Source organism: Notothenia rossii, assembly GCF_949606895.1.
Source record: "Notothenia rossii genome assembly, chromosome: 4".
Taxonomy (NCBI): domain Eukaryota; kingdom Metazoa; phylum Chordata; class Actinopteri; order Perciformes; family Nototheniidae; genus Notothenia; species Notothenia rossii.
The window spans coordinates 94,038,080-94,061,181 of NC_136902.1; the positions used below are offsets into that span (position 1 = coordinate 94,038,080).

The 23,102-nt window shown below is 43.4% G+C and overlaps 1 protein-coding gene across 1 annotated transcript in view; it reads left to right on the forward strand.

Annotated features, from left to right (window-relative positions):
- Positions 1-21,880, forward strand: part of LOC307037553 (arf-GAP with coiled-coil, ANK repeat and PH domain-containing protein 2) — a 25,776-nt gene extending 3,896 nt beyond the window's left edge. The window contains 14 exon segments of the mRNA XM_079678553.1: positions 3,534-3,637; positions 4,437-4,488; positions 4,865-4,965; positions 6,683-6,770; positions 8,290-8,483; positions 9,618-9,687; positions 9,903-9,997; positions 10,149-10,222; positions 11,694-11,805; positions 11,807-11,846; positions 12,649-12,758; positions 16,253-16,363; positions 17,855-17,916; positions 18,877-21,880. Of these exon segments, the coding sequence (XP_079534679.1) occupies positions 3,534-3,637; positions 4,437-4,488; positions 4,865-4,965; positions 6,683-6,770; positions 8,290-8,483; positions 9,618-9,687; positions 9,903-9,997; positions 10,149-10,222; positions 11,694-11,805; positions 11,807-11,846; positions 12,649-12,758; positions 16,253-16,363; positions 17,855-17,916; positions 18,877-19,049 (1,386 nt within the window). The 3' untranslated portion in view covers positions 19,050-21,880.
- Positions 21,881-23,102: the final 1,222 nt, after the last annotated feature.

The window sequence follows — 23,102 nt, forward strand, 5'->3', positions numbered from 1 at the left end:
CCGGGCCGTGGTTACATGGTGGGGCCAGAGGTTACATGGTGGGGCCAGTGGTTACATGGTGGGGCCAGAGGTTACATGGTGGGGCCAGAGGTTACATGGTGGGGCCAGTGGTTACATGGTGGGGCCAGAGGTTACATGGTGGGGCCAGAGGTTACATGGTGGGGCCAGAGGTTACATGGTGGGGCCAGAGGTTACATGGTGGGAACAGTGGTTACATGGTGGGGCCAGAGGTTACATGGTGGGGCCAGTGGTTACATGGTGGGGCCAGAGGTTACATGGTGGGGCCAGAGGTTACATGGTGGGGCCAGAGGTTACATGGTGGGGCCAGAGGTTACATGGTGGGGCCAGTGGTTACATGGTGGGGCCAGTGGTTACATGGTGGGGCCAGAGGTTACATGGTGGGGCCAGTGGTTACATGGTGGGGCCAGAGGTTACATGGTGGGGCCAGAGGTTACATGGTGGGGTCAGTGGTTACATGGTGGGGTCAGTGGTTACATGGTGGGGCCAGAGGTTACATGGTGGGGCCAGAGGTTACATGGTGGGGCCAGTGGTTACATGGTGGGGCCAGAGGTTACATGGTGGGGCCAGAGGTTACATGGTGGGGCCAGTGGTTACATGGTGGGGCCAGAGGGCCAGTGGTTACATGGTGGGGCCAGAGGTTACATGGTGGGGCCAGAGGTTACATGGTGGGGCCAGTGGTTACATGGTGGGGCCAGAGGGCCAGTGGTTACATGGTGGGGCCAGAGGTTACATGGTGGGGCCAGAGGTTACATGGTGGGGCCAGAGGGTCAGTGGTTACATGGTGGGGCCAGAGGTTACATGGTGGGGCCAGAGGTTACATGGTGGGGCCAGAGGGCCAGAGGTTACATGGTGGGGCCAGAGGTTACATGGTGGGGCCAGAGGTTACATGGTGGGGCCAGTGGTTACATGGTGGGGCCAGAGGGCCAGTGGTTACATGGTGGGGCCAGAGGTTACATGGTGGGGCCAGAGGTTACATGGTGGGGCCAGAGGGTCAGTGGTTACATGGTGGGGTCAGTGGTTACATGGTGGGGCCAGAGGTTACATGGTGGGGCCAGAGGTTACATGGTGGGGCCAGAGGTTACATGGTGGGGCCAGAGGTTACATGGTGGGGCCAGTGGTTACATGGTGGGGCCAGAGGTTACATGGTGGGGCCAGTGGTTACATGGTGGGGCCAGAGGTTACATGGTGGGGCCAGAGGTTACATGGTGGGGCCAGTGGTTACATGGTGGGGCCAGAGGTTACATGGTGGGGCCAGTGGTTACATGGTGGGGCCAGTGGTTACATGGTGGGGCCAGAGGTTACATGGTGGGGCCAGAGGTTACATGGTGGGGCCAGAGGTTACATGGTGGGGCCAGAGGTTACATGGTGGGGCCAGAGGTTACATGGTGGGGCCAGAGGTTACATGGTGGGGCCAGAGGTTACATGGTGGGGCCAGAGGTTACATGGTGGGGCCAGAGGTTACATGGTGGGGCCAGAGGTTACATGGTGGGGCCAGTGGTTACATGGTGGGGCCAGAGGTTACATGGTGGGGCCAGTGGTTACATGGTGGGGCCAGAGGTTACATGGTGGGGCCAGAGGTTACATGGTGGGGCCAGAGGGTCAGTGGTTACATGGTGGGGCCAGTGGTTACATGGTGGGGCCAGTGGTTACATGGTGGGGCCAGAGGTTACATGGTGGGGCCAGAGGTTACATGGTGGGGCCAGAGGGTCAGTGGTTACATGGTGGGGCCAGAAGGTCAGTGGTTACATGGTGGGGCCAGTGGTTACATGGTGGGGCCAGAGGTTACATGGTGGGGCCAGAGGTTACATGGTGGGGCCAGTGGTTACATGGTGGGGCCAGAGGTTACATGGTGGGGCCAGAGGTTACATGGTGGGGCCAGAGGGTCAGTGGTTACATGGTGGGGCCAGAGGTTACATGGTGGGGCCAGAGGTTACATGGTGGGGCCAGAGGTTACATGGTGGGGCCAGAGGTTACATGGTGGGGCCAGAGGGTCAGTGGTTACATGGTGGGGTCAGTGGTTACATGGTGGGGCCAGTGGTTACATGGTGGGGCCAGAGGTTACATGGTGGGGCCAGAGGTTACATGGTGGGGCCAGAGGGTCAGTGGTTACATGGTGGGGCCAGTGGTTACATGGTGGGGCCAGAGGTTACATGGTGGGGCCAGAGGTTACATGGTGGGGCCAGTGGTTACATGGTGGGGCCAGTGGTTACATGGTGGGGCCAGTGGTTACATGGTGGGGCCAGAGGTTACATGGTGGGGCCAGTGGTTACATGGTGGGGCCAGAGGTTACATGGTGGGGCCAGAGGTTACATGGTGGGGCCAGAGGTTACATGGTGGGGCCAGAGGGTCAGTGGTTACATGGTGGGGTCAGTGGTTACATGGTGGGGCCAGAGGTTACATGGTGGGGCCAGAGGGCCAGTGGTTACATGGTGGGGCCAGTGGTTACATGGTGGGGCCAGAGGTTACATGGTGGGGCCAGAGGTTACATGGTGGGGCCAGAGGTTACATGGTGGGGCCAGAGGGTCAGTGGTTACATGGTGGGGTCAGTGGTTACATGGTGGGGCCAGAGGTTACATGGTGGGGCCAGAGGGCCAGTGGTTACATGGTGGGGCCAGAGGTTACATGGTGGGGCCAGAGGTTACATGGTGGGGCCAGAGGTTACATGGTGGGGCCAGTGGTTACATGGTGGGGCCAGAGGTTACATGGTGGGGCCAGAGGTTACATGGTGGGGCCAGAGGTTACATGGTGGGGCCAGTGGTTACATGGTGGGGCCAGAGGTTACATGGTGGGGCCAGTGGTTACATGGTGGGGCCAGAGGTTACATGGTGGGGCCAGAGGTTACATGGTGGGGCCAGTGGTTACATGGTGGGGCCAGTGGTTACATGGTGGGGCCAGTGGTTACATGGTGGGGCCAGTGGTTACATGGTGGGGCCAGTGGTTACATGGTGGGGCCAGAGGTTACATGGTGGGGCCAGAGGTTACATGGTGGGGCCAGTGGTTACATGGTGGGGCCAGTGGTTACATGGTGGGGCCAGTGGTTACATGGTGGGGCCAGTGGTTACATGGTGGGGCCAGAGGTTACATGGTGGGGCCAGAGGTTACATGGTGGGGCCAGTGGTTACATGGTGGGGCCAGAGGTTACATGGTGGGGCCAGTGACATTTCACCGGCCCGTACCCTTAATGTCTACCCCTGCATGGGCACTGAGGATCTAGTCTATGGCTAAACCACCGTACTGTGGCCTTTAGACGAGCTGTAAACGTGCGTGTCTCTGTCTCTGTCTCTCTCTCTCTCTCTCTCTCTCTCTCTCTCTGTCTCTCTGTGTGTGTGTGTGTGTGTGTGTGTGTGTGTGTGTGTGTGTGTGTGTGTGTGTGTGTGTGTGTGTGTGTGTGTGTGTGTGTGTGTGTGTGTGTGTGTGTGTGTGTGTGTGTGTGTGTGTGTGTGTGTGTGTGTGTGTGTGTGTGTGTGTGTGTGTGTGTGTGTGTGTGTGTGTGTGTGTGTGTGTGTGTTCAGGACGCTTCAGGGGAGCCGCTGGTCGTCCCGTGTTCCGGCAGCGAGGATCTGATCCAGGGTTACCTCTTCAAACGCTCCCGCAGGAAAACCAAGACCTGGAAGAGGTTCGCACACACCTAGATATATATTCAAATCTGCAACTACTCGTTGTGTGTGTGTGTGTGTGTGTGTGATCACAAGGAGATTTTATTTCTTAACATTTTTGCTCTAAAATATCTTTTATCTGGAGATTTCCCCACTTTTTTCTAATTATTTTCTATGAGATATTACAAATGCTTTCTTTTTAATATAACGACTCCTTCTTGGAACAAATCAACTATTTATAAACATTTCTGCAGTTTTTTCTAAATTGTACCTACTTTATTTTTTACAAGTGAGTGTGTGTTCGGGGCCTTTCGATGCCGTGCATAACCCCTCTGTAACATGTATAATATTAGTATATTGCAGTATTTAACCCTTTAATGCAGGGGTGTCAAACTCAAGGCCCGGGGGCCAAATCCGTCCCGCGACTTCATTTTATGTGGAACCGCAAGAGCTTGCAAAGAATATAACACGTATATTACACGGTTGCATGCCACTTTACAGAAGCAGGTTGCCCATAAACTACATGTCCCACAATACATCTCGTTTTGTGACATGCACCCTGAAGAGACTTGCAATTATTTGCCCTGGACTTCTGCTTTCAGACGTAGTTAATTACTAAGTTATTATCCTATCCAATAATAAACCAATTCAGAGGCAATAATGTAATTTATTGTAATTATTTTATATATATATTATATATTTATATATGTATATTTATATAGTTACAACCGGCCCTCTGAGTGCAACCTTTATGTGAATGTGGCCCGCGATGAAATTGAGTTTGACACCCCTGCTTTAATGTACCGTTTGAACTTTCAGATGCTGGTTTTCCATCAGAGACAACCAACTGATTTACAGAAAGTCACACAAGGTAAGAAGACCAGTTTATTTTCTGTCTCTTGCTTTGATTGTTTCACATCAATAAGAGAGAACTCGGTCACTACTGTGTGATATCCTCATCTATCCGTGCTGTGGATCGTCTCTGTACGTATTTGTATAAATAGTTCTCACCGCAATCATTTCATTCTGTCTTAATGTACATTATTTAATTTCATATTCTATTCACATGTGTATAGACTTCTTGCACTGTTTTGTATTCACTCTTTTGTGTTTTATCATATATGTTGCATTGTTGGAGGAGCTCAGGTCAGAAGAGTTTCATTTCCATTTCTACCCTGAAGCTGCTGAGCACATGATGATCACACCTTTGAGTCTTGAGTCTTTAGCTCCTGTGGTCTGTTCTGCAGGAGGCGTCGGTGGTTTTGTTCGAGGATCTGCGACTGTGTGCCGTCAAATCTCTGGAGAACATCGACCGGCGCTTCTGCTTGGATCTGCTCTCTGTGCAGAAGTGAGTCCTGATGATCAACCAGCTTTAAAAATAACATGTTATTATTATTAGAAAAGTCGGTACCACTTTACAATCAGACTACCCGTATAAAGGGCTTACGAATAGTTTGTAATTCATTTATTAATTAGGTTGTGAACACTTTATAAATCATGAATAAGCTTTTATAAGACGTGAGATAAACAGGGCAACTGTGACTGGTCGCTTGCCAAATAGTGAGCACACATCTATCTGTACTGCTCAGCCTTATATTGGCTACCTAGCTTACTTCGTCTCCTTCACCAGCTAGCATCCTTGGTATCTGTTGTTCACCGAGTTGATTCTCGCTAGGTAGCCAATAGAAGGCTTAGTCCTCTTGCCAAATAGTGAGCCTGTGTTGATGAAGAAGACGAAGTAAGCTAGGTAGCCAATAGAAGGCTTAATCATCTTGCCAAATAGTGAGCCTGTGTTGATGAAGAAGACAAAGTAAGCTAGGTAGCCAATAGAAGGCTTAGTCATCTTGCCAAATAGTGAGCCTGTGTTGATGAAGAAGACGAAGTAAGCTAGGTAGCCAATAGAAGGCTTAGTCATCTTGCCAAATAGTGAGCCTGTGTTGATGAAGAAGACGAAGTAAGCTAGGTAGCCAATAGAAGGCTTAGTCATCTTGCCAAAGAGTGAGCCTGTGTTGATGAAGAAGACAAAGTAAGCTAGGTAGCCAATAGAAGGCTTAGTCATCTTGCCAAATAGTGAGCCTGTGTTGATGAAGAAGACGAAGTAAGCTAGGTAGCCAATAGAAGGCTTAGTCATCTTGCCAAATAGTGAGCCTGTGTTGATGAAGAAGACGAAGTAAGCTAGGTAGCCAATAGAAGGCTTAGTCATCTTGCCAAATAGTGAGCCTGTGTTGATGAAGAAGACGAAGTAAGCTAGGTAGCCAATAGAAGGGTTAGTCATCTTGCCAAATAGTGAGCCTGTGTTGATGTATGAAGACTGTTAGAACTGGTTTATAAATGGTTCCTAATGATTAATAAAGTCTTTACAGCCTAATTCATAACCTCATGATGAACCCTTTATACACACTTCTTCTCCCTGGCCTTCTAGTCAGAGCGGAGCACGACTCCTGACTCCTCCCTGTGTTTTTTATATATCTGTTGTAATGTATTGTCTTTTATTGTGATTGTAGTAATGTGTTTTTATTACATGTAAAGCACTTTGGCTCCACCAAAAATCGCTTTTAAATGTGCTTTATAAATAAAACTTGATTTGACTTTATGAATCCCTTATAAGGGTAGTCTTATTGTAAAGTGGTACGTAACGTTTTACATGCAAGGAATCTGCTCTGGTGCACGGCAACGTCACAGAAAATGCAAAATAAAAGCAAGTATTGCAAAGAAAAATCTAGAAACACAAATAAAAAAAATCAATAAATTACAAATTAAATAATAATTAATGCTAATCAGAGAGTTTCATTTAATTTATCATTATTATTATCACAGCTGTTATTATTGCTTTCATTAAATTTAGGAAGATATTTATTATTATTTATTTTTAATTGTAATGGTTTTTATTTATTGTACACTCTTTTATTTTCATGTTAGACATAATGCATAATATACACATTTATTTATTTTGATTCAACATCATTTCTATTGTTGTTGTTGTTGTTGTTGTTGTTGTTGTTTGATTGTGCATCTCTTGTATTTGTAATGTATAGCTATGATGCTGTTATATTGTGTTTTCTCAGGAGCTGTGCTCTGCAGGCGGACTCTGAGGAGGTGAAGCAGTCGTGGCTCGAGGCTCTGCAGGGGAGCATCGACCTCGCCTACAGACAGGTACAGACAGACAGACAGACAGACAGACAGACAGACAGACAGACAGACAGACAGACAGACAGACAGACAGACAGGTACAGACAGCTACAGACAGACAGGTACAGACAGCTACAGACAGGTACAGACAGACAGCTACAGACAGGTACAGACAGAGAACAGACACTCAGGTACAGTCACTCAGGTACAGACACTCAGGTACAGACACTCAGGTACAGACACTCAGGTACAGACAGACAGGTACAGACAGCTACAGACAGCTACAGACAGCTACAGACAGACAGACAGACAGGTACAGACAGCTACAGACAGGTACAGACAGACAGCTACAGACAGAGAACAGACACTCAAGTACAGACAGAGAACAGACACTCAGGTACATACATTCGGGTACAGACAGAGAACAGACACTCAGGTACAGACACTCAGGTACATACACTCAGGTAGAGACAGAGAACAGACAGGTACAGACACTCGGGTACAGACAGAGAACAGACACTCAGGTACATACACTCAGGTAGAGACAGAGAACAGACACTCAGGTAGAGACAGAGAACAGACAGGTACAGACACTCGGGTACAGACAGAGAACAGACACTCAGGTACAGACACTCAGGTACATACACTCAGGTAGAGACAGAGAACAGACACTCAGGTACAGACAGAGAACAGACAGGTACAGACACTCAGGTAGAGACAGAGAACAGACACTCAGGTACAGACAGAGAACAGACAGGTACAGACACTCGGGTACAGACAGAGAACAGACACTCAGGTACATACACTCGGGTACAGACAGAGAACAGACACTCAGGTACAGACACTCAGGTACAGACAGAGAACAGACAGGTACAGACACTCGGGTACATACAGAGAACAGACACTCAGGTACAGACAGAGAACAGACACTCAGGTACAGACAGGTACAGACACTCAGGTACAGACAGGTACAGACAGACAGACAGCTACAGACAGACAGAGAACAGACACTCAGGTACAGACAGAGAACAGACAGGTACAGACACTCAGGTACAGACACTCAGGTACAGACAGAGAACAGACAGGTACAGACACTCGGGTACATACAGAGAACAGACACTCAGGTACAGACAGAGAACAGACACTCAGGTACAGACAGGTACAGACACTCAGGTACAGACAGGTACAGACAGACAGACAGCTACAGACAGACAGAGAACAGACACTCAGGTACAGACAGGTACAGACACTCAGGTACAGACAGGTACAGACAGACAGACAGCTACAGACAGACAGAGAACAGACACTCAGGTACAGACAGAGAACAGACAGGTACAGACACTCAGGTACAGACAGGTACAGACACTCAGGTACAGACAGGTACAGACAGGTACAGACAGGTATTGTATCCTCTGCAGACCATTAACATGCACTGAACCTATAACTCACTACAGGAGAGGGGAAACCAAATGAGAACAAGATGATGGCCTCTTTAAAAAGTTCCTAAAGTAATGAAACGTCCCTCCCACGTGTTCCTCTCCAGCCTAAAGAGGCTCCTCCCCCTCAGGGTGGGGGCGACTCCTCCCCCGGCCCCCCCCCTCAGAGGCAGTCTGTGCTGGGCGAGGCGTTCAGGGCCCCCGGGAACATGCTGTGCTGCGACTGTGGAGAGGAGGAGCCTCGCTGGGCCTCCATCAACCTGGGGGTCACCGTCTGCATCCAGTGCTCCGGCATTCACCGGTCTGTATACTTTATATTATATAGAGTTTAATATTCACTATATACACCGGTCTGTATACTTTATATTATATAGAGTTTAATATTCACTATATTCACCGGTCAGTATACTTTATATTATATAGAGTTTAATATTCACTATATTCACCGGTCAGTATACTTTATATTATATAGAGTTTAATATACACTATAGTCACCAGTCTGTATACTTTATATTATATAGAGTTTAATATTCACTATATACACCGGTCAGTATACTTTATATTATATAGAGTTTAATATTTACTATATACACCGGTCTGTATACTTTATATTATATAGAGTTTAATATACACTATATACACCGGTCTGTATACTTTATATTATATAGAGTTTAATATTCACTATATACACCGGTCTGTATACTTTATATTATATAGAGTTTAATATTCACTATATACACCAGTCTGTATACTTTATATTATATAGAGTTTAATATACACTATATACACCGGTCAGTATACTTTATATTATATAGAGTTTAATATACACTATATACACCGGTCTGTATACTTTATATTATATAGAGTTTAATATTCACTATATACACCAGTCTGTATACTTTATATTATATAGAGTTTAATATTCACTATATACACCGGTCTGTATACTTTATATTATATAGAGTTTAATATACACTATATACACCAGTCTGTATACTTTATATTATATAGAGTTTAATATACACTATATACACCAGTCTGTATACTTTATATTATATAGAGTTTAATATTCACTATATACACTGGTCTGTATACTTTATATTATATAGAGTTTAATATTCACGATATTCACCGGTCTGTATACTTTATATTATATAGAGTTTAATATTCACGATATTCACCGGTCAGTACGATATTATATTATATACATAAAAAAACATATACTATTATTATATTATCATGTTTGATACACACAGTAAAAGAAACATGGGACTACTTTGGGTGAAAAAGTTGGTAAAAAATGAATATTTGGTTAAAAAACTTTGATATTCGGGTAAACATTTCAATACATCTCAAGAACATGTCTATAAATATGCAGATCATGTTAAATGTGTGAATTTCAAAAGTAATCAAACAAAATATGTCGTGTTTCCAGGAGTCTGGGAGTTCACCTGTCCAAGGTGAGGTCTCTCACTCTGGACTCCTGGGAGGCAGAGCAGCTGAAGGTAACACACACACACACACACACACACACACACACACACACACACACACACACACACACACACACACACACACACACACACACACACACACACACACACACACACACACACACACACACACACACACACACACACAATATGAAAACAACACACTTAATGTATAATTTAATTTGAATCTTCCCATTCCTCTTCCTCCTCCTCCTCTTCCTCCTCAGCTGCTGTGCATTCTGGGTAATAACGTGGTGAACAGGATCTACGAGGCTCGATGTATGGATGAAGGACGAGTCAAGCCCCGATCCGACAGCTCGAGGTGAAACAAACGTCTCACCGTGACATCCCGTGTGTTTGAGTCTCCGCTCCAGAGGCTCGTCTGTCGCTATGCATTCAACCCTTCAGGGCGGGTTCGTGAGACGATGAGTTTTCAAACTAAATGAATAAGATGAATGTTTTCTTGGTTCCAGATCAGAGAAAGAGGCGTGGATCAAAGAGAAATATGTGGAGAAGAGATTTGTGCAGAGCAGCTCAGAGGGAGCCGGTGAGTGCAGCAGGAAGGAAACTCATTAAAGGGTCATTCGTTTTATTTAGTGTTCAACAATCAACACCGTTTAATCCAGCAGAGGAGAAGAGACGGACATTCTTCACAAATGCTTTTTTTTTTTAAAATAACTTAATATTCGGAAAAAAAGTATTTTATGAGAAAAATAATCTGAATATTTTTTGGATAACATTTTGAATACTTTAAGAAAATAATATTTTTTTGGGAGAAAAGTTGCGAAATATTTTGTTAAACTCAGAAAAAAGAACTTGAATATTTTGAGTAGGGGAAAAAATCAATATTTTGGGGATATTTTTCTTGAGTGAAAATAATGAGATTAATAATCTAAATATATATTTTTTTAAATAAATCTTTGGGACAAAAAATATTCAGAAAAAGAAAAAAGCTGAATATTTGGACTGAACATTTCATTTGAAAAAATCTCAAATATTTTGAGACAAAAAATTCACTGAAAAAAACTTTGGACTAATAACAAAAACAAATTTCTCAGGTACAAAAAAAAGACATATTTTAACGAAAAAAGAGCGAAAATATTCTCAATACTTTTTGAATAAAAATATGTTTGAATACTTTAAGAAAGAAAAAAATCTCATTAATTGTTTTGATATTTTTCTTGAGTAAAATAATCTAAATATATATTTGTTAAATTAATCTTTGAGTCAAAAAATTCCAAAAAGCTTAATATTTTGACAAATATTTTTGAACTGATAACAAAAGAAGGTTTTCTCAGGAAAAAAAACTATATTTTAATGAAAGAAATAAACTTTTGAGACAGAAATATTCTTAAGTCTGCCCTCAGTGTCGCTGCCCCTCCCCTCTGGAGCTCACCCTCCGTAACGCCCCTTCTCTGAACATCTTCAGATCAACCCTGAAAACTCATCTGCTCAACATTAACTCACTCCCCCCCCCCCCCCCCCCCGCAATGCAACACTTCCATTCCTGCCCCCTGTTTCACGTCTTGTCCTTATATGTTTCTTTGTCAAGCGACCTTGGGTTAATGAAATGCGCGATATAAATTAAAGTTATTATTATTAATACTTTAAGGAAAAAAAGTACTTTTTTGAGAGAAAATGGCGAAATATTTTTGCTAAACAAAGAAATACAAAAATAAAACATTTGAATATTTTGAGGAGGAAAAAGATAAATGTATTTTTTTTATATTTTGACCAAAAAGGTTTTGGACTGATAACAAATACAAGTTTTCTCAGGAAAAAATTGAATATTTTGAGGCAAAACTATTCTCAATTTTTAAGTTAAAATATATTAAGTGGAAAAAAGTGTTAGAAAGAAAATAAAGGCTTAGTATTTAAAACACTCTCTGTGCTCTGTATGATTTCTAAGTGCATTTATAGTTTACTCTGGATGGGCGTCAGTGATAGCGATGATCTTTAAAGGCTCAACAATCCTCCAGTCACATTAAATCCAGTCATAATCTCTCGTCACGCTGCAGGGAAGGCGGAGGCCGGGCGGCGTCTGTACCGGGCGGCCATGGCGGGGGATCTGGTTGCCATGGCAGCGGCGTTGGCCGAGGGGTCGGAGGTCAACGGGAGCATCGGCGAGGAGGGGGGGGGGGCGTACCCCGCTGATAGGAGCCGCTATCGGGGTGAGCAGGAAATATATATGAATATACAAGTCCTGGATCCAATACCCAACTAATGTAAAATATATGATCATTAAAATGTGTATGAAGTGTTGATATCTTACTGTGAGGAAAATCTCACTGGTCACTGGCTTGAGCTTCAATCTCACGATCCATTAGCCTCTCAAGAATCGAAGCATTCATCCAAAATCTCCACATTCTGACTTTTCTTCAAAATCTCAAAATCCTGACTTTTTCTCAAAATCCTGACTTTCTCAAAATCTCAAACATCTGATTGTTAATAATCCCTGGTCCCCGGCTTGAGCTTGAATCTCAGGATCCATGTATCTGTGATCCTCTCCAGAATGGAAGGAGTCATCACATACAGAGCATCAACTAGTTCCTGAACAGTGTCCTTCACATGCTGATATCCAAGAGAGGGAGATACACAGTCACTAGATGGAGGAATAGAAAGCAGTATTCAATGTTTAGTGTCTTAGATATCTTCAAATGTATGTTTGACTTATTTGTTTATTTATGTTCTAAATAAATATCGAGTATGTTTCAAACATGTTTTTCAGATGTTATTTTACATGTTTTTAAGAATGATATTCAGAAGTGTTATTGTGTGTGTGTGTGTGTGTGTGTGTGTGTGTGTGTGTGTGTGTGTGTGTGTGTGTGTGTGTGTGTGTGTGTGTGTGTGTGTGTGTGTGTGTGTGTGTGTGTGTGTGTGTGTGTGTGTGTGTGTGTGTGTGTGTGTGTGTGTGTGTGTGTGTGTGTGTGTGTGTGTGTGTGTGTGTGTGTGTGTGTGTGTGTGTGTGTGTAGGGCTCTCTGCTGGCCTGTGAGTTCCTGCTGCTGAACGGAGCCAAGGTCAACCATCGAGACCTCCGAGGACAAGGAGCGCTGCATGCTGCTGCCACCGCGGGACACACCGGGTACACACTCACTCACACACACACTAGTGCTGCACGATTCTTGCTCAAATGTGAATCCCGATTTTCCTCCATAAGAATTGAGATCACGATTCTCATCGTTTCAATGAAAATATTTATTGCACTCTTACTCTTAGACGTCACGTGAGTACAATGAATTGAAACAGACAACATTTGTCTCTCTTGTAACAAAAACATAACTTTGTCTTTAGTCTGTAGTTGCTGAATACTGAACAAACATTACTACTCTCAAAATGTGGCACCTGGAGCCAACTACTGTGTCTTTAAACTAGGGGTGCACCGAATGGGAAAGTCTTGGCCGAAACCGATACCGAAAATAGGAAACAGTTGGCCGAAAACCGAATGCCGAAAGGCCGAAAATGATTAATAGAAATATATATATATATATATAATGTATACATTTTTTTACCAATGTTGTTCAGCTGCCTGATTATGGAAAAAGACATGATTATGGCAAAACTTAACTTAAATAATAATCACTAGTATGGGTCCATAAAACATTTATTCAGCACTTTTGAATGCATACAGTACATTCATTCCAAGTCAAGTGAATTTTCTTTTCTCTGTAGGATAACTAGAACAAAGTGCATTCAGAACAAAGCCAAGGTGCTTTAAAATAAACATCTAGGCCAGGAGGCCTACAACAAAATAGTGTAAATAAAGACTGTAACAGCCAGGCCTTCAACAACAACAAATGCACCTATAAGTGCATGCATACAAATGTGCAAACTGGATAAATCCACACTATTTACAAATGAAATTACAATTGAATTTCAAGAATCTGTAAATAAGGCTGTCTGTCCTCATAAGCAAAGTAGTAAACATTGTATAAAGATACATAAAGTGAAAACTGGATACAAAATCCACAATCAATTACAAATTAAATTACAATTTCAAGAATCTGCAAATAAGGTGGTCTGTCCTCATGAGCAATGTAAACAACATTGTATCATTTAGATACCGAAAGTACAATATATTGAACAGTGTGCTGCTGTCATTTCCCCCTAATGATAACCTGAGATGGTGAATTATAACTCACAATGAAATTGTTCAGGAAAGTGGGTATAGAGTAGACATGTAGAACTAGATAAGCTTATGATAAGCCAGCCTTGTCTACTTATTAAGGAAAAGTGGGAGGTTCTTTTTAATGAACAGTAGCTTCTCTGCTTTATCAGCCATAAGTCTGTTCCTCTTCTCATCAAGCACATGAGAGGCAGCGCTGAACAGTCTCTCGCTGTCAGTGCTTGTGATTTGATCTTACTCCGCATATTTGTCCGGGTGTTTTGATTTCAAGTGGTGGAGTAATCCCGAAGTGGTGAAAGTCTTTGCAGTTACACCCCCTCGAGAAATGTCAGCTGAACACGTTTTACAAATCGCAATCCGCGCCTCTTTCTCTGATATTTTTAAATATCTCCAAGCGGCAGACATGTTGGCTGTGAGCCAGCCGCGAGCATGGTCGCGCGCCGTGCTTGTCGCCGCGTTTTGATTACGTCATCACAACAACACGTTAGCTTACCAACGTAACCCTGTTCCCTGACATTCTGTGATATTTCTTCGGTGCCAAAACCCTTTCAGCCGAAAGGGCCTTTTTAACCATTTTCGGCCGATAATTTTCGGCGGCCGAATATTCGGTGCATCCCTACTTTAAACCGAGACCATCAAGATCAAAGTGCTTGACTTAAATCCAAGTCTCAGTTTCTTGGAGCAAAAACATAGAGTAACTCAAATGAATTTGACAGCCAACTACTGTGGCTCTAAACAAAGTGCTTGACTTAAACTCAAGTCTCTCAAAACATACAGTAACTCAAATAAAGATATTGTTGCTGCCTGAGTGCTGAACATACAAAATATAATGTTTGCAGCTTTATAATAACAAAATGTAAACTTTGCAGGAGCAGCTGTCCACAGTGGACACCCAACTACTGTACAACAACACCAACCTGTTTGTTACAGGGAGGAAGGCACTTACTCAAAATACCTCACCACACACAGTGCTGAATATAAAAACAAAACAGTCACAGCTTTAGAATAATAATATTAAAAAAAGCCTAGCCGGCTAGCACCCAGTCCATCTACTGCACTTTAAGGTTCGTGTACTGGAGAAAACATAAACTTAAACAAAGTGCTAGACTCCACTGAGTAGTAATGTCACTGAATCAAAAGGATTAACTTAAATACTGCAGTCAGTACTGAATATAAAAAGGGAACAGAACATGAAGTTACAGCTTCTGAATGAATGTGAGTAAAGCCTAGCTGCCTAGCTGCCTAGCTGCCTAGCTGCCTAGCTACTAGCACAGTCCATCTACTGCACTTAAAGGTTCGTGGCTAAGAACACCCACATGTCGACATTCTGAGGTTTCAGGGAGGAACGCTGGCAAGTTACGATGTTCCCCCCTGGACTGAAAGTCGTTGTCTGGGGGTTTGATTTTTTTCTTTTTTCTTTGCTAACGCATACTGTATCTTATGGAGACGTTGCAGGTGATTTAATGGTTTGTGGTGTTACCTGACGTCGTTGCGACGATGCGAGAACAATGCTTACAGTGGACGACTTTTTGTAAGTCATCATCAGGATCAAATCCCCAAAAGCTCCACACACTGGATGAATGTGGTCCTTTGTTCTGCACAAGCACAACTTCCCTCTCACTCTCGCCAGAGTCGCCACCGGGATTTTCATCGGTGTTGTTGTCATTGTCCTCGACCTCCTCGTCACTCATCTCTGTTTTTCTTGTACTACTAGTCGCTCTCGTCACTCTTTGCTAATCAGTGCTAATGCTAACGCTTCTGTAAACATACTGCCGGCTCCTTCCCTCACGTGCTGCAGTCAGTGAGTGTTGCCAGGTATACTTATTATAAGCCACATTGGGCTTATCTTCTGTGAAGTTGCTTGGTAGTAAGTAATAATGGTTGTTGCGGTTGTGAGCTTGTAGATATTTATTTACAAATAGCCGACCCGACATTATAGGTTTAAAGTGCTCATGTTCTTTTGCGCTTGTTTTCATAGACCTGGTTGCTTATTCCTTCCGCAAAAACTGGCAGCGCTAGTGGCTGCAGCGTTAACACTGCATGAGAGGAGGAGAGACAGACAGAATGCATTTGCATGCCATCATGGTACTTTAATGTTAAATGTATAGAGTATATTTGCTTTACATCGTTTAAGTATGATTGGCATTGCAAGTTGGTATTATTCAAAAGCAAAATAATAAAAAAAATAAAAATCAGCATGACGTCATAGTATCGCCGTAATTTAGAAATGAGATCGCATAGGTGTCTGAATCGAGATCACGATCTTTTTTGGATTAATCGTGCAGCACTAACACACACACCAAACAGCAAACTAGAAACAATTTAGATGTGACATCAAAGGCAGGAAATTGAGCCTTAAAAGTGTTTGAATGTACCGTACTCTTTAAATGCTGTATACACACACACTCTGAATAAAGTGTGATAACCTCCTCTGTTCTGATTGGCTGCTGCAGTCAGGTGTGTCTGCTGCTGAAGAGAGGAGCCAATCAGTACGCGGTAGACGAGAGGGGGCAGGACCCATTGGCCATCGCCGTGGAAACAGCCAACGCTGACATCGTCACGCTGTGAGTCATCGCCCTGAAAGTATCAATAAAAAGAGTTAGTTAGCGTGGTTAGCCTAGCTTAGCATGAACACTGGGAGCAGGGGGAGACGGCTAGAGCAGGGTACTGCAGGTGGTCCGTGGAAAAAAGCGAAATAAAATCCACTTTTTATTATCAAGGACTTTCGGGGACCACCTCATATGTGACTTTCTCTATCGAAATCAGTCGCATTGACCCCAAGACACATTTTGAGTTGTATGCCCTGTTGGAGAGAGGAGATTCCTAGCTTTCTAATGATATCAGGCACTGGGGTAGTGGTCGTTGGGCTTATCGGACATTTGAACGGGACGGAGCAAAACGAGAAGCATCCGGACTTACTGGAGACGGAAGGAACGAGGTATTTGCGGTCCACAATGACAGAGAAGAGACTGTCAGTGTGGCTGTACTGAGCATTGAATCAAAACGCACTAAAGCTTTGGATCTGGATCAGTGTGTGAGGCGTTTCTCTGAACAGATGGTAATCGCTGCATCATAACAGTGATTGACAGCTGATAGGAATAATATGATTGTTAATATTATCATATTAATTCAGACAAACATCGATGAGACAGTTAATGAATGTACTTATTGCAGCAGTCTGCATAGATTTGGTACCCCTGCTGGTCCAAGAGTGAAACAAACTCATTCAGTTATTGTTCAGTTAAAATCCTTTAAATGACGTCTGCCACCTTATATATTTATATTTAAGGCTTTACTGATGTTCCACAATAATGTCACCAAATGTTATTCAGTTAAAATATGAATATTGTGGCTTTCCAAGTTAACATTGATTGATATGACTGAGATTAAATCAGCATATACTTCTGCCAGGGGAAGCCACCCCTCAACATCTCCTGCCCCCCTCTGGCCACCCCATGCATATGTTTCTAGATCCGCCCCTGAGTAGGCTATATTTTTCATTTTGTTTATTTAATAAGTTAATTTCAGGACAACTTTGGGAATTGTGTTTGTTTGTTTTGAGATTTAAATAGATTTTGAAAGTGGAGATAGAGAGAGAGAGAGAGAGAAGCGGCGCTGTCTGCTTAGTTGCAGCACAGTAACTAAAGTAGGTCTAAGCATAGCGGTAGTTTGTAGTCTGCCCGTTTTGTGCGTGCACTGCACGTGCACGCTTGTGCCATTGTTTGGGATGACCTCATTAAAATAGCGTCCGCCGTCCTCTTTGAGAAACATACACAACGCAGACAGACACCGCTCACAAAAGCATCAGATGGGCTTCAATTTACTTTTGATTGTCTTTAATTAACTATAAAACAATATCTGCGTTTTAACACTACGTTTATAAATGTAATTATTTTCACGGTTTGCATAAGAGGTGGTCTGCATAAACAAAAGGTTTGAGAACCCCTGGGCTAGAGCACTTGGTGACATGAATTAATATTTGATGACTTTAGGAAATCATTAAATCCATCTTTCTTTATAAATGTTAACTTCCAGACGTTACTCCTATGTTTCAGACTTCGGATGGCCCGGATGAACGAAGAGATGAGAGACTCAGAGGGAGTGTTTGGAGCTATACGTCAGTACACACACACACACACACACACACACACACACACACACACACACTATCACTCTCTCTAGTTGATTTAGCACGGTCAGTACACACACACTGACACTGACACTGACACACACACACACACACACACACACACACACACACACACACACACACACACACACACACACACACACAGGCTCACACACTAACACACTCAGGCCCATTCCCAAACTACCCCCTACACCCTACCCCTACACACTCCCCCTCCGTTTGTGCGTTCACGCGGAGGGTCCGCCATATTGAGGGCTGTTCCAAACCAACGAGTGTGGAGCGGTGTGGAGGGGGAGTGGGCTATCAAGCCCTCAAACAGCGAGTCTGCAGCAGTGCTGACTTGAGACCGGTCTCTACCTGACCGGAGTCACGCTGTGTGTGTCCGTCAGGAAACAAGCTGTTAACAAGTAGTTCCAGCAAACATCCACTGATAAACTGCGATGTTAACAACCTCATGATAACCTCATATGTTTTAACTTAGGATCATACCTGTGTTTAGTCTAGAAAAAGGTAAATGTGTGCATTTTATTATAAAGTTGGTTATATTTACAGACTGTTGCAAAAACTAAGAAGCTTATAAACATCAGGTTTAAAACTAAAAGAGCTTTACAAAAAAGTAACACAATGAAAGATGTTTGGAGTTTTATTTGAGTTATTCATTTAAACTTTTTGTCTAAGAGATGCTGATTTGAAACCGTTGTTACATACAGTTACGGCATTTCCTGTTTCTGCCGGAGAGAGGGGAGGCCGTCCCAAAGCTTGCTGCTGTATTTACTCCCTCCATCTGACAGGAGGGAGCCTCGTTGAGCTGAGTGTGGCTACAGACGGAGTTCACTCCGTCACGGAGGGGGAGTGTGTAGGGTTTGGAATTGGGCCTTACTCACTCTCACTTACATTATATCCATAAATCTGTGTTTGTTTTCTCAGGGGACGACGAGACGTTTCAGGATATTTTCCGGGACTTCAGCGACATGGCGTCCCACGACCCCGAGAGGCTCAGCAGACGGAAGTTCAGCCGCGAAGGACAGGAGGAAGAGGAGGAAGAGAAGAGAGGAAGACGAGGAGAAACGGTGAACAGTGTTAAAAAGACGACGCAATGACAGAAACTTGAAGCCCGACAGAATGCAGACCCGAAAACAGACGAGTCGTTAACAGACGAGTTGATAACAGATGGCTCGTTAACAGATGGCTCGTTAACAGACGGGTCGTTAACGGACGAGTTGATAAGAGACGGGTCGTTAAGAGACGTCTCGTTAAAAGACGATATTCATATTGACGTTTAGAAAAGTTGACTGACAGCTACACGTTTCTAAAATGCAATGCTGAAGATAGTGCTGTGTAGTATATTCTTTCACACCGTGTTCTGTACGGTTGGTCCTGGGTTCATCAGCTCAGACATTCATTTCATTATCTGCATTTCCTGTTACTCCTGTGTTCTGATGAGCATCACTAAGGTCATGTTTCCATTCAGTTTGAGTCATTGTTTTGCAAAAAGGAAAGGCTAACGGAGCGCGCGTCCATCAAGTTCCATGGAGCTAATGAACTTGGTTACAGCCGAGTCTCGTCTGAAGGTCTCGCTGTAAACAACTGTTTATATTTGAAGACAAAAGACAGTCTCACTTTAAATGGCGTTTTACAAGCGGACGACTTTTGGAGAAATGTTACTTTGTTCGAGACCAATTTGTGTGATTCTCCAGATGTGGAAACACAGAGGGTCAGCCTGTGTCAGAGCTTTAAGATACCGTTAGCAGGCGCCGAGCTAACTTATAAGATGTTCGTTAGCTGTATAAATAAAAAGCCACTTGGTTGTTACGTATGTAGTCAAAAGAAGATAAGAGTCTACACATCCCACGGCTGCTTCGACGGATATCGTGTGGAAGACGTCGACGAGACACAAAGATAATCTCAGTTTGATAAATGTTTCATTTGTTGTTTTGCCTCTTGTGAAGGCATCTCTTCGTTGAGTGTGATCGGAAACCACTTTTTGATCTGATTCACCGTCAAGTTGGTGTTTGAAGTGTCTGCATTACGAGGCGTCTGAAGAGGCTTGTGGAAGAAAATGGAAGAAGACAATTTTCATCGCTAAATATTTTATGAATCAGAAATTTCAAAGCAAAGAAATCCCCAAACTGGGATCAATAAAGTGCTTCTGATCTTAACGAGGCCCTGTTCTGCTTTAAGGCGCGTTCCCTCTCCTGTAGTTCTGTAGGTTTCATGTCAATGGTCTGCAGAGGCTAAAATCCCTGTGTTTCCTCCAGAGGGAGTCCCCCCCCCTGCCTGATTGGACTCCTTTGTTTACCTCCTGAACACAGTGACATCACTATGTAACACTCACGCTCCTATTGGCTGGTGCTCTTAACACATTGTACGTGATAAGGGGCGGGACATATCTTAGTGTATCACAACAGAGCCGGCCAGCTGACCAATCAGAGCAGACTGGGCCCATCTTGTTACATTCCAGTTGATGTACTAAGTAACCATACATGACATGAACGTGACATGCTAGCTGTTTCCCTTTACTTCCAGTCTTTATGCTAAGCTAGGCTAACACGTCCTGACTCCATGAAAAGCATATTAACTAAAAACTATTCCTTTATCCTGTCTTTTGAACACAGTTACTGAAACCCCTCACAGCTGTTTGTTGTTAATGTTATTTAAAATATGAGTAACTCAGGTCAGTAAGAACCACTTCTGTCTGATTAGATCAGCTCTCAGTCTGTAGGGACTTGAACCCGAGGGTCGCCGGTTCACGAACGCCCCCCCACCGCAACACACTGTACAATGGCTGCCCACTGCTCCTAGTACTAGGATGAGTTAAAGGTCTCCTATCATGCAACATCCACTTCTTCATGTCTCTTCTACATCAACACGTGTCCCCTCTTCTTCATGTCTCTTCTACATCAACACGTGTCCCCTCTTCCAAGGTAACCCCCCCCTTATCACCTGAATCTCCTCCTAGAGCACCATTGAGTTCTTTGTAACCAAATCTCTCTCAGAGGGGCGTGGGGAGGGGCTCCTTATTTTCATCTAAAGTAACAGACAGAGAATCAGCACTTTGGAAACAGGGCTGAAACAGAGGGGATTATGGGTAATGCTGCAATGATCTGTTTGGTGTTTCAGCCAATCAGAGACAGGCTCTGGATATATCTGAGAGCTGATATATTGATGAAGAAGAAGATGGTAGGGGACCTTAAAGTCCAGAGGGTCCCATGGTGTGAGTGCTACTGAGTACATGATAACAATAAAGAGGGTTTGAATTCCTCTTTTAGCTTTTATTCAATATATTTCACGTAGAAACTCGTCTCAAAGAGGCTCTGACTGCTGATCACTGGAACCTTAAGGCTGTCAGGTGTATTGTTTGTGTTGTCTTAATAACAGCCAGATGTTTATTTAGTTTTATTTCATGTTTTCTTTGTCTTGTGTTCAGAAAGGGATCTAATGTGTGGAGTTGTGTTCATGTTTCTCATGGATTGCAGACGCTATCAGTGTGTTTTACAGAAACAGAATAACGGGAGGCCATTTCCACCTCGAGAAGATCCCGTTCTCCAAACACTGATTTGGTATGAAAACAATGACTTCTCAAAATGATGTCAAAATAATCACTAAAACGTCCAAATTTTGACTTGAATTTGTATGAAAACCATATGTTCAGATATCAATTCATTATCTGGAGAAGGTTTGTCACGATAAGGATCTCTTTCTCTCTAAATTGGTGGAAATGGGCTTAAAAAAAACTTTCTTTGACTGAAAAATGTTCTTATTTCTGTATTTGTAATAAAGACTGAAGAGGAAGGACAGACTCTGGACCAGAGCTGATCTCACAGCTGCTGCTAAATAACCTGAACATAATAACACATCTTATTTATTAGTAAATGTTCATGTTTAATTCCTGACTGTTTCTAATGTGATGCTTAATAAAACCTTAATACGTCCTGATGTCTGTCATTCATTCAGTGTCCAATATATATAGGTAACGTAACCTGTAAGAAAGAACACTCAATTATGTTCAATTTGATAAATATACAACATAATAAGCCATTATTTCAATTATATTTGATGCATAATATATATTAATTGTTAATTCATACATTTATATAAATTAAAGGGTTGTCAACAAGTTAATTTTGATAACTGAATATGAGAGTAATAAATGAACACATAAAAGGCCTTATTTAAGAGTTGTATGCTATATCAGGGTGTCCGCGGGGTCTTAAAAAGTATTAAAAGTTGATAAATCAATTTAGCGAAAATTAAGGCTATTAAAAAGTATTTAAAAGTATTAAACGGCATTTTCCAAGGTATTAAGAAGGTTCAAAGCAACGACAACATGAAACACCCTTTAATTTACTGAAACGACATGTCGGGAAACCCCCCAAGGCGGCTCCATGCATAGCGCGCCGTAAAATGCTGCTTATTATTTTAAGTTTCGTTGCCTTGCTCCGCTCTGTGTAGGGGGGGGGGGGGGGGACTAAACGACTACGGTAACGGGTCCCAAGGTGGGTAGACCGGCATACGCAACGCTCTGGGGGTCCAACGGCTCCGTGTGTGCCCTATATGATCATTTTCTGATAACGATGAAATAGCCCGCCTCCCTCTCCCCACGTCTCCTGCTGCCGCTGGGCTGTCAGAAGAGCGGGAGGAAAAGAGAGGCAGTCACCGTTTATTAAATGTTCTTATATTATTATACAGAGAACAGAGTCGTTATCAATTTGTTTTCAAGCTCAATAAATAACAAAAAAGACCTCTGACCGGCACTTTTCTAATTTTGTACGGAAGATTTAAACTTTAACGGACATGTTGACCGGCAGAACATTTTTTTGACGGAAACTGCCTTACGGTCCCCTCGTTCCTTGGAAGAGGCGGAGAGGTGGGTGTTTTTCATCTGCCGGTGGACTACCTGAGAGATACAGCAGGAGAACACGCCGTCCACCGCGGAGAATAAACAGAAGGGCAACCATGGCAACCATGCTCCGGGGTCTTCTTCGCTGCTTTTGGTGTATTTCGGGTGGCAGCAGCGCCACTTACAGGCCTGACATATGTACTACATCGTTTCCAGCATTTCCAGCTATCTAGTGTGAACGGACACGTTAATTAATCGAATGCGTGTGAACGGAAGCCTTTTTTGCGCTTGCGTATGCGTTTTACCGTATGCT